Source organism: Mobula birostris, chromosome 3 (assembly GCF_030028105.1).
Source record: "Mobula birostris isolate sMobBir1 chromosome 3, sMobBir1.hap1, whole genome shotgun sequence".
NCBI lineage: Eukaryota > Metazoa > Chordata > Chondrichthyes > Myliobatiformes > Myliobatidae > Mobula > Mobula birostris.
Genome location: NC_092372.1, coordinates 69,161,604 through 69,175,642, shown reverse-complemented (window position 1 = coordinate 69,175,642; position 14,039 = coordinate 69,161,604). Strand labels below are relative to the sequence as shown.

Sequence of the window (14,039 nt, the reverse complement as noted above, 5' to 3'; positions counted from 1 at the left end):
TGCTGATCCATTACAACTTCCCCTTCTGTGGCAGTTCCCTGCAGCCGTCAATTCCCAAATCTACTTCCTTTTCATATACCCACAATGATCTAGCCTCTGCAACCCTCCATTTTCCCTTCCTGCTAGATGGCAATGATAGTGGACCTACTGCCTCCAAAGACAACATGCTCTTTGACTAACACACATCAAAGTTGCTGGTGAACGCAGCAGTCCAGGCAGCATCTCTAGGAAGAGGTACAGTCGACGTTTCAGGCCGAGATTGGCTGATTGGCTGATTGGTCTTGCCATCACATTGGGAGTCAAATGGTTAGGACAGGTTTACATTGCTCTCCTCAGTTCTACTGTCAGTAGAAGTAGAAGGAGTAGAAGCATCAGGAGCCTGACTAACTGAAGCAGAAAGGTGGGAGATTGCTGCTCAGGATAATCTGTCCCAGCTACACAAGGTCATACCAGACATAACAATCAATTACTAACACTGCACATGCAACACAATCAGGCAACTGGTTCACTCACAGTGTAGTGTGGCTTCTTCAGGACTGTTGGAAGCTGTGTATCACATCACCTTACCTACCCATTTTGACCTGGAGTATTAAATACTGCTTATTGTGGCCTTTTAATCTTCAACCAAAGTTCGTAGCAGTCCACCCACATTAAGTTACAATTTTCCTTAACAGTTAGTAAATGTTTGCCATGTGCATCAAGAGGCACATGCTGATTTGTAAGCCTGGAGGAAACCAATTCCAATGACTCTCAAAAGGTTGACACTGTCCAGCTCAAAGCAGCCTAACATAAGGATTCACTCCTACCATTAACAGGTAGAGTGGCTGAAGATTGTGCCATCTAAAAAATCCTTGGTGTTTACTCCTTCTGGCTACTCTGACAGCAAAGAGGAAGTGGATGAGACAGGTACAATAATAACATTTAACGGACACTTGGACAAACAGATACATGGATAGGAAAGGTTTGGAGAAGCATGGATCAACAGGAATTAATTTAATTGTGAATCTAGGTCGGCGTGGACACCAGTTGTATCATATTAGTTAATGAATCTGTGACTCTGAGAGAACAAAGATACCAAGTGCACCACTTCCTACAAGTTCTCGCTAAGGCAGACGGCATCCTGATTTGCAAATATTTCACCAGCCCTTCTTTTCAATGAGTTTAAATCTTGGAAATCACTACTAATAATATTACAGGGATATTTTCACCAACACAGCTCACCACTGCCTACTAGATGGCACTTAAGGAAAGGCATTTAAAGTGGCCATGCCAGTAATAACCAAATTTCAGAAAATGAATGAATTATAAATAGCCAGCCATTTCACACAGTTAAAAAAGACATAACCATTTTCATAATCCAATTATCATATGTACTATTATCATAAGCACCACCATAAAATGTATTTTTAGTGATCATTTGGAAAGAAATAAATGAATTGTATTTTCAATAGAACTTGCTCTTGTTGGGAAGCAGTGAAAGTATCAGCAGATTAACCAATGGATGTACACTATAATTATGCTGGCACTATTGTAACCCATCAGTCTCTTGCACAAATTGCATATGTTGGCCCAATATCTAAGATAAGCATAATCTCATTTTGGTGACCTGAAATGACTGTGTCTCACTTGCACTGTTCCAAACCTTGGACTAAAGGTGGACTGAACTAGCTTAGTTTAACAGGATATTTATTGATAAGCTGAAAACGTGAATTAGGTTTTGACTTAGCTTAGGTTAAATGAGCTAAAAACCACCTGTGGTTTTAAAGGAAAATGCAAATGCATAAGATTACTCATTACCTCATTTTAGAAGATTAAATGAAGTTTACTGTCTTCTCATTTAACCACTTCTGGATTTGAATTGACTATCAATGGTAGAGTTTGAAAAATGGAAGTTTCCTAAGGCATTCTGAGAAAAGTGATGTGCACAAAGTGTTTCTTCTTGTAGGAAAACTGAAAATTAGGGTTTGATGTTTAAAATAAAAGGATGGCACACTTAAGACAGGTTCATGGTTAAAAATAATACCCTTGTGGATGATGAGTCTTTGGAGCTTTATTCTTCAAAGAGCAGTAGAGACAGAGTCTTTGACTTTTTTAAATTCTGGGATCGATAGATAGACATAAGACAAGACAAAGGAGCAGAAGTCGGCCATTCGGCCCATCGAGTCTGCTCCGCAGTTTTATCATGAGCTGATCCATTCTCCCAATTTAGTCCTACTCCCCCGCCTTCTCACCATAACCTTTGATGCCCTGGCTACTCAGATACCTATCAATCTCTGCCTTAAATACACCCAATGACTTGGCCTCCACTGCTGCCCGTGGCAACAAATTCCATAGATTCACCACCCCCTGACTAAAAAAATTTCTTCGCATTTCTGTTCTGAATGGGCGCCCTTCAATCCTTAAGTCATGCCCTCTCGTACTAGACTCCCCCATCATGGGAAATAACTTTGCCACATCCACTCTGTCCATGCCTTTCAACATTCGAAATGTTTCTATGAGGTCTCCCCTCATTCTTCTAAACTCCAAGGAATACAGTCCAAGAGCGGACAAACGTTCCTCATATGTTAACCCTCTCATTCCCAGAATCATTATAGTGAATCTTCTCTGTACCCTCTCCAACGTCAGCACATCCTTTCTTAAATAAGGAGACCAAAACTGCTCACAGTACTCCAAGTGAGGTCTCACCAGTGCCTTATAGAGCCTCAACATCACATCCCTGCTCCTATACTCTATTCCTCTAGAAACGATTGCCAACATTGCATTTGCCTTCTTCACTACTGACTCAACCTGGAGGCTAACCTTAAGGGTATCCTGTACGAGGACTCCCAAGTCCCATTGCATCTCAGAACTTTGAATTCCTTCCCCATTTAAGTAATAGTCTGTCTGTTTATTTCTTCTGACAAAGATCGTAACCATACACTTTCCAACATTGTATTTCATTTGCCACTTCTTTGCCCATTCTTCTCTCTGCAGACTCTCCGTTTCCTCAGCACTACTGGCCCCTCCACCTATCTTCATATTGTCAGCAAACTTAGCCACAAAGCCATCTATTCCATAATCCAAATCGTTGATGTACAATGTAAAAAGAAACGGCCCCAACATGGACCCCTGTGGAACACCACTGGTAACCGGCAGCCAACCAGAATAGGATCCCTTTATTCCCACTCTCTGTTTCCTGCCAATCAGCTAATGCTCTATCCACGTATGTAACTTTACCGTAATTCCATGGGCTCTTATCTTGTTAAGTAGCCTCATGTGTGGCACCTTGTAAAAGGCCTTCTGAAAATCCAAATATACAACATCCACTGCATCACCCTTGTCTAGCCTACTGGTAATTTCCTCAAAAAATTGTAATAGGTTTGTCAGGCAGGATTTTCCTTTAAGGAATCCATGCTGAGTTCTGCCTATCTTGTCATATGCCTCCAGGTACTCTGTAACCTCATCCTTGACAATCGACTCCAACAACTTCCCAACCACCGATGTCAAGCTAACAGGTCTATAATTTCCTTTTTGCTTCCTTGCCCCCTTCTTAAATAGCGGAGTGACATTTGCAATCTTCCAGTCCTCCGGAACCATGCCAGAATCTATCGACTTTTGAAAGATCATCGCTAATGCCTCCGCAATCTCCACAGCTACTTCCTTCAGAACACACGGGTGCATTCCATCTGGTCCAGGAGATTTATCTACCTTTAGACTATTCAGCTTCCTGAGTACTTTCTCTGTTGTAATTGTGACTGTGCACACTTCTCTTCCCTGCCACCCTTGAGTGTCCGGTATACTGCTGATGTCTTCCCCAGTGAAGACTGATGCAAGATACTCATTTAGTTCCTTTGCCATCTCCTTATCTCCCATTACAATTTCTCCAGCATCATTTTCTATCGGTCCTATATCTACTCTCACCTGTCTTTTACTCTTTATATACTTGAAAAAGCTATTAGTATCCTCTTTGATATTATTTGCTAGCTTCCTTTCATAGTTAATCTTTTCCCTCTTAATGATCTTCTTAGTTTCCTTTTGTAAGGTTTTAAAAACTTCCCAATCCTCTGTCTTCCCACTAATTTTTGCTTCTTTGTATGCCCCCTCCTTTGCTTTAACTTTGGCTTTGACTTCTCTTGTCAACCACGGTTGCATCCTTTTTCCATTCGAAAATTTCTTCTGTTTTGGAATATACCTGTCTTGCACCTTCCTCACTTCTCACATAAACTCCAGCCCCTGCTGCTCTGCTGTCTTTCCCGCCAGTGTCCCTTTCCAGTCAACTTTGGCCAGTTCCTGTCTCATGCCACTGTAATTTCCTTTACTCCACTGAAATACCGACACATCAGATTTCGGCTTCTCTTTTTCAAATTTCACAATGAACTCAATCATGTTATGATCACTGCCTCCTAAGGGTTCCTTCACCTCAACCTCTCTAATCACCTCCGGTTCATTACACAATACTCAATCCAGTACAGCCGATCCCCCAGTGGGTTCAACAACAAGCTGTTCGAAAAAGCCATCTCACAGACATTCTACAAATTCTCTCTCTTGAGATCCAGTGCCGACCTGATTTTCCCAATCCACTCGCATGTTAAAATCCCCCACAATTATCATAACACTGCCCTTCTGACAAGGCATTTCCTGTTGTAATTTGTAGTCCACATCGCTGCAGCTGTTTGGAGGCCTATAAATAACTGCCATCAGGGTCCTTTTACCCCTACGATTTCTTAGCTCAACCCATAAAGATTCTGCGCCTTCCGATCCTATGTCACCTCTTTCTAATGATTTAATATCATTTCTTACCAATAAAGCCTCGCCTCCCCCTCTGCCTACCTTCCTATCCTTCCGATACACCGTGTATCCTTGGACGTTCAGCTCCCAGAGATATGCATCCTTTAGCCACGTCTCAGTGATGGCCAAAATATCATACCTGTCAATCTGTAGCTGTACGACAAGATCATTCACCTTATTCCTTATGCTGCGTGCATTTAAGTATAACACCTTAAGTCCAGTATTTCGTACTTTTTGCTTTGATTTCACTGCAACTTTTTTGCACTGCAACTCATCCCAATGGCTACAAATTTGCCCCATCACCTGCCTGTCTTTCCAGACATCTTTACTGCTCACTATCTTAGATTTATTTCTGTTTTCCCCTTCCTTCGCTCTGTCATTCTGGTTCCCATCCCCCTGCCAAGTTAGTTTAAACCCTCCCTAACAGCTCTATTAAACTTTCCCGCCAGGATATTGGTCCCCTTCGGGTTCAGGTGTAACCTGTCCATTTTGAACAGGTCATACTTCCCCCAGAAGAGATCCTAATTATCCAAGAATCTGAAGCCCTGCCCCTGCACCAGTCTGTCAGCCACGCATTCACCTGCCTGATCCTACTACTCTTGCTCTCGCTAGCACGTGGCACAGGTAGCAATCCCGGGATTACTACCCTGGAGGTCCTGCTTCTCAGCTTCCTTCCTAACTCCTGGAAATCTCTCTTCAGGACCTCCTCCTTTGTCCTATCTATGTCATTGGTACCAACATGTACCAAGACAACTGGCTGCTCACCCTCCCCCTTCAGAATATTCAGGACCTAATCCGAGACATCTCGTACCCTGGCACCTGGGAGGCAACACACCATGCGGGTATCTCTATCAGGCTCGCAGAATCTCCTGTCCATTCCCCTGACTATGGAATCCCCTATGACTACCGCATTCCTCTTCTCCGTCCTTTTCTCCTGCGCAACAGCACCAGGCTCAGTGCCAGAGACCCAGTCACCGTGGGTGTCCCCTGTCAGGTCATCCCCCTCAACAGCATCCAGAACAAGATATTTGTTGCTGAGGGGGACAGCCACAGGTGTGGTCTCCACTATCTGGTCATTTCCCTTCCCTCTCTTGACAGTGACCCAGTATTCTGACCTCTGTAGCCTAGGGATGACTACCTCCCTGTAGCTCTTGTTTATCACCTCTTCGCTTTCCCTGATAAGCAGTAGGTCATCAAGCTGCAGCTCCAGATCCCTAACACGGTCTCTGAGGAGCTGCATCTCGGTGCACGTGGTGCAGATGTGGCCATCAGGGAGGCTGGAGGTCTCCCAGGATTCCCACATCTGACACCCTGAACAAAGCACTAACCCTGCAGGCATGCTATCTAATTCTACAGGAATGAAACAGGAAAAATAAGTCTACTCACCCACTTACCTTGCCAAACAGACAAGCTTCTTAAACCGTTAGCTCGTACCGTTAGCTGTGAAAGCCCTGCTGTTCCTGTCTGTCCGGGCCAATTTGCGAAAAGGGGGGTGGGGGGGAGAAAAAAAGAGTTGGTGCTTTGCTCTTGCCTCTTCCTGTTTACCGCCGAAGCCTGTTGGAGCCAAAGCCCTACACTCTGCTACCGCTCACTCCGCTGCCCGCTCCGACAGCTGCCCGCTGTATAGGGTGGTCTCCTTTTTAAACTCTCTGCACTGTCCTGTTGACGTCACGTGCCTGAACAGTCTCATCCTTCTTGCACTCGAAGAAATTTTTTAAAAAACTGCCTTCCTTCAGAATTCAGCTCCCACGACGCTCTGTAGTCCCGATCCAAAAGACAGCTGTTGGTAGCAACTTTCCTTTTTAAACTCTCCGTGCTTCCAAGAAACAAGACTATGAAATAAATAATCTAATAAACAAGTCCATGAAAGTTTATTCCAGGTAGACTGGAATGCAAAACTGAGATTACCTTTGAGCATGGCTGATTGTCACCTCAACTTTGAGTTCTAAGGTGCGAGCAGCTTGAGGGACTGAGTGGTTTGGTCCTGTTGCTAAATCTTACGTTTGTATAGTTAAAGACTAGGAAGATACTATTTTCGTGGGGCAGAAATGAGTTTTAATCTCACCAGGACAGATTGGAAATCTGAATTTAATTACTTTGAAATTAAAAGCTAATTACTATGAAATTATTGCTTTCTTGTAAAAAAAACACTATTTTATTCACTTATGTTTTTCAGGGAAGGCAAATCTGCCATTCTAATTAGGTTTAGACCATAAGGCCGTAAGGCACAGGAGCAGAATTAGGCCACTTGCCCATAGAGTCTGCTCCGCCATTCCATCATGGCTGATTTGTTTTTCCTCTCAACCCCATTCTCCTGCTTTCTCTCTGTAGTGTAACCTTTGATGCCCTGGCTAACCAAGAACCTATCAACCTTTGCCTTAAATGTACCCAATAATGTGGCCTCCACAGCCGATTAATTCAACTCTCTATTCAATGAATTCACCAACCTATGCTAAAAAAAAATTCCTTCTCATCACTGCTCTAAATGGATGTCCCTCTATTCTGAGGCTGTGCCCTCTGGTCTTTGGCTCATCCACTGTAGGAAACATCCTCTCCACATCTGCTCAATCTAGGGCTTTCAATATTCAACAAGTTTCAATGGCACACCACCTCATTTTCTTTAACTCCAGTGAGTACAGGCCTGGAGCCTTCAAATGCTCCTCATATGTTAACCCTTTCATTCCTGGAATCATTTTTGTGAACCTCCTGTAGACACCCTCCAAAACCAACATATCTTTTTTTGGCAAGGGGCTCACAGCAGCTCACAATACTCCAAGTGCAGAGTGACCAATACCTTATCAAGACTCAGCATCCCACTTTGCTCTTATATTCGCGTCCTCTCGAAATGAGTGCTAACAGTGCACTTGCCTTCCCTACCACTGACTCAAACTGCAAGTTAACCTTTAGGGAATCCTGCACAAGGTCTCCCAAGACCTTTTGTGTTAGGTTTTGTAATTCCAAAACATAAAGATTCATTGAAAGGAAAACATAGAGCTGGGAATAACCCATGTATGTTCTTAGTTTTACTTTTTTTACTTTGTGAGGTGTGCGCATATGATGTGGTGGCATGATGACGTATGCCATTCATGTACTATTATATATAACCCATAATGAATTATCTAAACAAAGAATGCCTAATCAAATAATATATTTACAATATTACTCAAATATTACTGAAATATTAAATACACACTTTGCACATCTTAATTTTCTTGCTGATTAGAAAATAATCTACACCTTTATTCCTTCTACCAAAGTGCAGGACCATACACTTCCCTATACTATATTACAGCTGCCACTTATATGCCCATTCTCTCAATCTGTCCAAGTCCTTCTGCAGACTCCCTGCTTCCTCAACACTGCCTGACCCTCCACCTACTTTTGTATCGTTTGCCCAAAGCCATTAATTTCCGTCGTTCAAATCATTGACAAATATGATAAAAGCAGTGGTCCCAGTACCTTGTGGAACACCACTAGTAACCAGCAGACAGAGTAGGCCCCCTTTATTCCAACTCTTTGCCTTCTGCAAGTCTCCCAATCTTCTATCCATTTTAGTATATTCATTGTATTAACATGGGCCCTTATCTTAAGCAGCCTCATGTGCAGCACCTTGTCAAAGGCCTTCTGAAAACCCAAGTAACCCACTGACTCTCCTTTGTTTATTCTGCCTGTTATTTTTCAAGAAATTTTGACTTTATCTCCTCCCCCTCAAACTTCAGTGTAAATTATATCATATTATGACCACTGTCTCCTAATGGTTCCTTCGCCTTAAGCTCCCTAATCAAACCTGGTTTATTACACAACACCCAATCCAGAAATGCCTTTTTCCGATTGGGCCTAATCACAAACTGCTCTCAAAGCCATCTTGTAGGCATTCTACAAATTTCCTCCCTTGTGATCCAGTACCAACCTGGATGTTAAGCTCCCAACTACGATCTTCCTTCAGCAGTGACTAACTCCACTACAGATCATCTACCTTATTCCATATATATATATAGCATGCATTGGAATATAATACATTCAGTGCTGTATTCATCACACTTTTTGACTTTGGGCTCCTGTTACACACTGCATCTAGTTGTATACCAACTGACCCATTCTCACCCTTGTCACCCTCCAGTTCCCACTCATTTTGGTTTGAACAATATATAACTCCAAATAAATCTATGTGGTTGACTAAACAGAAACTTGAATCATGTTTGAACAGGTACTGAGTCAGCAGATGGAAGATACGCTCAAATGCTGTTTAAGAACTTATTTGAAGATTATACAGATGCACTCAGGCCTGTAGAAGATACAGATCTAGCACTAAATGTCACTTTGAAAGTCACCCTTTCACAAATTAAAGATATGGTAAGATCTGTTTGGATAGCTGTCTCTATAAGTTCTCATAAGATATTTTCAACTTTTGAAGATACAGTTCTGCAAGATTACTTGTCTTTTCCCTGCTCAAGTGGACACCATTCACTTCTGAAGCTTGATAGTAACTGCCAATGGGTTGCTCATTTATTGAGTTTTGGGTAATTGGACACGGGATTTTTCCTTTTCTGTTTTAATGGCCCAGGGGGTGGGGACTAACCTTGCGGCATCTCCCCAGTTTGTTATGGGGAGAGAGTGATATCTGGATAGCTGTGTTCAGCACGTGTATGTGCAAATGGCAAAGTTACTTCATTTATGTGGGGTAATGATGGTGAACAACTCTTCAATACTCTGTAAAATACAGGCCGATCAATTACTCATGTATGCTTTACTGTTTGGATTTTCAGCTGTAATAGAAAAGGAGACGTAACTGCTAGTTAACTTGTGTCATTGTTGGATAGATCCAACAGTTGTAATGGTAGAATGCCGTTAAAGTCTTGATTTCAAACTGTAAGAACAACAAAAACTAAATACTGTACCTGTTAAAAAAATCTGAAATACAGACAGAAATATTGGAAATTCCCCACTGATGAGGCAGCATCTATACTGAAGGCAACAGGGTTAATATTAATCAATCCAGTGTCTTTTTCGTCACAACAAGTAGGCCAATATAAACTGCCTCTGGTGTGTGGATGAGTAGCAGAATTTAGAGGGGGTGAATGGAAATGTGGGCAAAATAAAAAATGACTGATGTAGGATTAATATAAATGGGTAATTGTCAGTATTGACTCAGAGGGCCAATGAACCAGTGCGTTGTCTCCCTAACTACAATAAGACTATCAGTTAGAGTGCTGGAAAAGGTTTCCACCCATTGTGTATGCCTCATTGGTGTGGATTATTAGAAAGGATAGTTTACAGTGTGAATATAAATTTGGAAGTAATGATAATCATGAAGAAGAGGGTATATAAGGTATGATGAAGAATGTAAATATATTTTGTAGTGGTATTGATTTAAATTTCTGATTTAAGAGATTATATTTCTTGCACATAGGATGAAAGGAACCAAATTCTGACTGCTTACCTTTGGATTCGACAAATCTGGTTTGATGCTTTCCTCAAGTGGGATCGGGATAAATACGATGGACTTGATGCTATTCGAATACCTAGTAGTTCTGTATGGAGACCTGACATTGTTCTGTATAACAAGTATGTGGAACGTCATCGATTATTGGCATATTTCATTTTAAAATCCTAAATTCATTAGAAATTTAATACCATATTTTCCTGATGTTATACTTCACTTTATATTAGAAGACATTTTGTTGACGTGCATAAGAACAATTTGCATTTTCACACACGTGTATAGGTTATAATTAATTTGTTGATGGTTTGCTGGTTTTGTATAAATGAATTGGTGTTGCAGTTTAACTAAGCTGGCCCAAAGTTATGTAATTGTATCAGCCCTAGGCTTTATGTTAAACTAGAAATTTACATTGCATTGTGCATTTTGAACATAAGGGGTTAACTTTAGGTCCATTTTTTTGTGTGGTCTACTGACTTTTACTGGCATGGTCCACTCTGTTTAAACCCTTCCTACCACACTCCCCTCTTTTGCAGGTCCCAGCCTTCTGTTCTCCTTTGTTGGGTTTTGGATTGTCAGTAGCCATTTTATAACTTATTGAATGTGTTTGGTGGAATGGGCATTGGACATTAAAATCATTACATTCCAGAGAACAGTAGGATGGCTGAGGTTTTTTCCATATAGGACAATTGTGTACAGTGCAGAATAATTATAAAACTTCCTAATATGCGTGAGTCATGAAGTGTAAAATACTCTTTTTGCAACATCAGCAAAATGAGCAACAACCAGATCACACTGGTCCTCATTGATCTGTGTCTAACTTTGTAGAACAGGTGAATAATTGGTGAATAATTGGTCTAAGCTCTCTATAGTTCTGACTCTGTTCCAGCAGGGAAGCTAACATAATAAAATTCTGGTAATAATTCAAACTCACTAGATGTGCGCAGAAAAAAATCTATTATTTAGTTTATCCTTCATTGAATCACTAACACTTCTTCTAGGAGTCCCACTTCGTGTATAATTCAGTTTTGCTGATTGATTTGTAGAATGCTGTAAAGCTTCATCTAAGACCATAAGACTATAAGATATAGGAGCAGAATTAGACCATTTGGCCCATCGAGTCTGCTCCACCATTTCATCATGGCTGATCCAATTTTCCTCTCAGCCCCAAACTCCTGCTCTCCCCCCGCATCCCTTCATGCCCTGACCATTCAAGAATCTATCAACCTCTGCCTTAAATATATATAAAGACTTGACTTCCATAGCTGCCTGTGGCAATGAATTCCACAGATTCACCACTCTCTGGCTAAATAAATTTCTCCTCATCTCCATTCTAAAAGGGCGCCCCTCTATTCTGAGGTTTTGTCATCTGGTCTTAGACCTTCCCACCATAGGAAATATCCTCTCCACATCCACTCTATCAAGGCCTTTCGCCATTCGATAGGTTTCAATGACATCACTCCTCATTCTTTTGAATTCCATTGAATACAGGCCTAGAGTCATCAACACTCCTCATGAAAAGCCATCCAGTCCTGGAATCATTTTTGTGAACCTCCTTTGAACCCTCTCCAGTTTCAGCACATCCTTTCTAAGATAAGGAGCTGAAAACTGCTCACAATTCTTCAAAGTGAGGCCTCATCAGTGCTTTATAAAGTATCAATTTTACATTCTTGCATTCATATTCTAGGCCATTTGAAATTAATGCTAACATTGCATTTGCCTTCCTCACTAAAGACTCAACCTGCAAATTAAAAAAAGGACTCACAAGTCCCTTTGCACCTCAGTTTTTTTGTATTTCCTTCCATTTAGAAAATAGTCTACCTTTTCATTTCTTCCACCAAAGTGCAAGACCATACCCTTCCAGAACAGTATTTCATTTGCCACTTCTTTGCCCATTTCCCTAATCTGTCTAAGTCCTTCTGTAGCCTCTCTACTTCCTCAAAACAATCTGCCCCTCCACCTATCCTCATATCGTCTGCAAACTTTGCACAAAGCCATCAATTCCATTATCCCAATCACTGACATGTAACATAAAAACACAGACCCTGTGGAACACCATTAGTCACTGGCAACCAACCAGAAAAGGCTTCCTTCATTCCCACGATTTGCCTCCTGCCAATCAGCCACTGCTTTATCCATGCTAGAATCTCTCCTGTAATACCAAGTACTCGTAGTTTTTTTAACAGCCTCATGTGTGGCACCTTGTCAAAGGCTTTTTGAAAATCCAAGTACACAACATCAACTGATTCTGTTTTGTCTATCCTGCTTGTTATTTCATCAAAGAATTCCAACAGATTTGTCAGGCTAGGTTTTCCTTTGAGGAAACCTTGCTGACTACGTCCTATTTTATCTTATGCCTCCAAGTACCCTGAGACCTCATTCTTAATAATTGACTCCAACATCTTCCCAACCACTGAGGTCAGACTAACTGGCCTATAGTTTCCTTTTGCAATTTTCCAGTCTTCTGAACCATTCCAGAATCTAGTGATTCTTGAAAGATCATTACTAATGCCTCCACAATCACTTCAGCCACCTCTTTCAGAACCCTATTGTGTACACCATCTGGTCCAGGTGACTTATCTACCCTCAGATCTTTCAGCTTTCCAAGCACCATCTCACTAGTTATGGTAACTTCACACAATACATGACTCCTGACACCTGGAACTTCCACCATACTGCCAGTGTCTTCCACAGTGAAGACTGATGCAAAATACTTATTCAGTTTGTCTGCCATTTCCCTGTCCTCCACTACTACCTCTCCAGCATTGTTTTGCATCAGTCCAATATCCATTCTTGCCTCTCTTTTACACTTTATGTATCTGAAGGAACTTTTGGTATGCTCTTTAATATTATTGGCTAGTTTCCTTTCGTATTCCACCTTTAACTTCTTACTGACTTTTTTAGTTACCTTCTGATGGTTTTTAAAAGCATCCCAATCCTCTAACTTCCCACAAATTTTTGCTATATTATATGCCCTCTCTTTGGCTTTTATATTGGCTTTGACTTCTCTTGTTAGCCACAGTTGTGTCATCTTTCCTTTAAAATACTTCTTCCTCTTTGGGATGTATATACCCTGTGCCTTCCAAATTGCTTCCAGAGATTCCAGTCACTACTGCTCTGCTGCCATCCCTGGAAGTGTTCTTTTCCAATCATTTCTGGCCTACCCCTCTCTCATGCCTCTGTAATTCCCTGTCCTCCACTGTAATACTGGTACATCTGACTTTAGCTGCTCCTTCTCAAATTTCAGGGTGAATTAGATCAAATTATGATCACTTTTCCCTAAAGGTTCTTTTACCTTAAGCTCCATAATCAATCCTTGTTCATTGCACAACACCCAGTCCAGAATAGCTGACCCCCTAGTGTGCTCAACTATGAGCTGTTCTAAAAATCCAACTCATCGGCATTCTAGAAATTCCCTCTCTCGGAATCCCACACCAACCTGATTTTCCCAATCTACCTGTATTTTGAAATGCGCTATGACTATTTTACATTGCCCTTTTGGCATGCATTTTCTCGCTCCCATTGTAATTTGTAGGCCACTTCATTACTACTGTTTGGGAGTCTGTATACAACTCCCATCAAGGTGTTTTTTTACCCTAGGTCTACCCACAATGTTTCAACACCTTCCAACCCCGTCACCTCTTTCTAAAGATTTGATTTCATTTTTTACCAGCAAAGATATGCCGCCACCTTTGTCTTCCTGCCTGTCCTTTTGATATAACGTGTATCCTTGGACATTAAGCACCCAGTTGTAACCTTCTCTCAGCCATAATTCAGTGATGCCTACAACATCGTACGTGCCAATCTGTAGCTGTGCGAGAAGTTCATTTAC

At 41.5% G+C, this 14,039-nt stretch overlaps 1 protein-coding gene across 1 annotated transcript in view; it reads left to right on the top strand.

Moving 5' to 3' along the window:
- Window positions 1-690: 690 nt before the first annotated feature.
- The window catches only part of chrna9a (cholinergic receptor, nicotinic, alpha 9a), a 34,725-nt gene continuing 21,376 nt past the window's right edge, over window positions 691-14,039 (top strand). Inside the window, exons 1-3 of the mRNA XM_072254392.1 lie at window positions 691-718; window positions 8,975-9,120; window positions 10,178-10,332. Coding sequence (XP_072110493.1) covers window positions 691-718; window positions 8,975-9,120; window positions 10,178-10,332 — 329 coding nt within the window. The remainder of the gene's footprint in view (window positions 719-8,974; window positions 9,121-10,177; window positions 10,333-14,039) is intronic.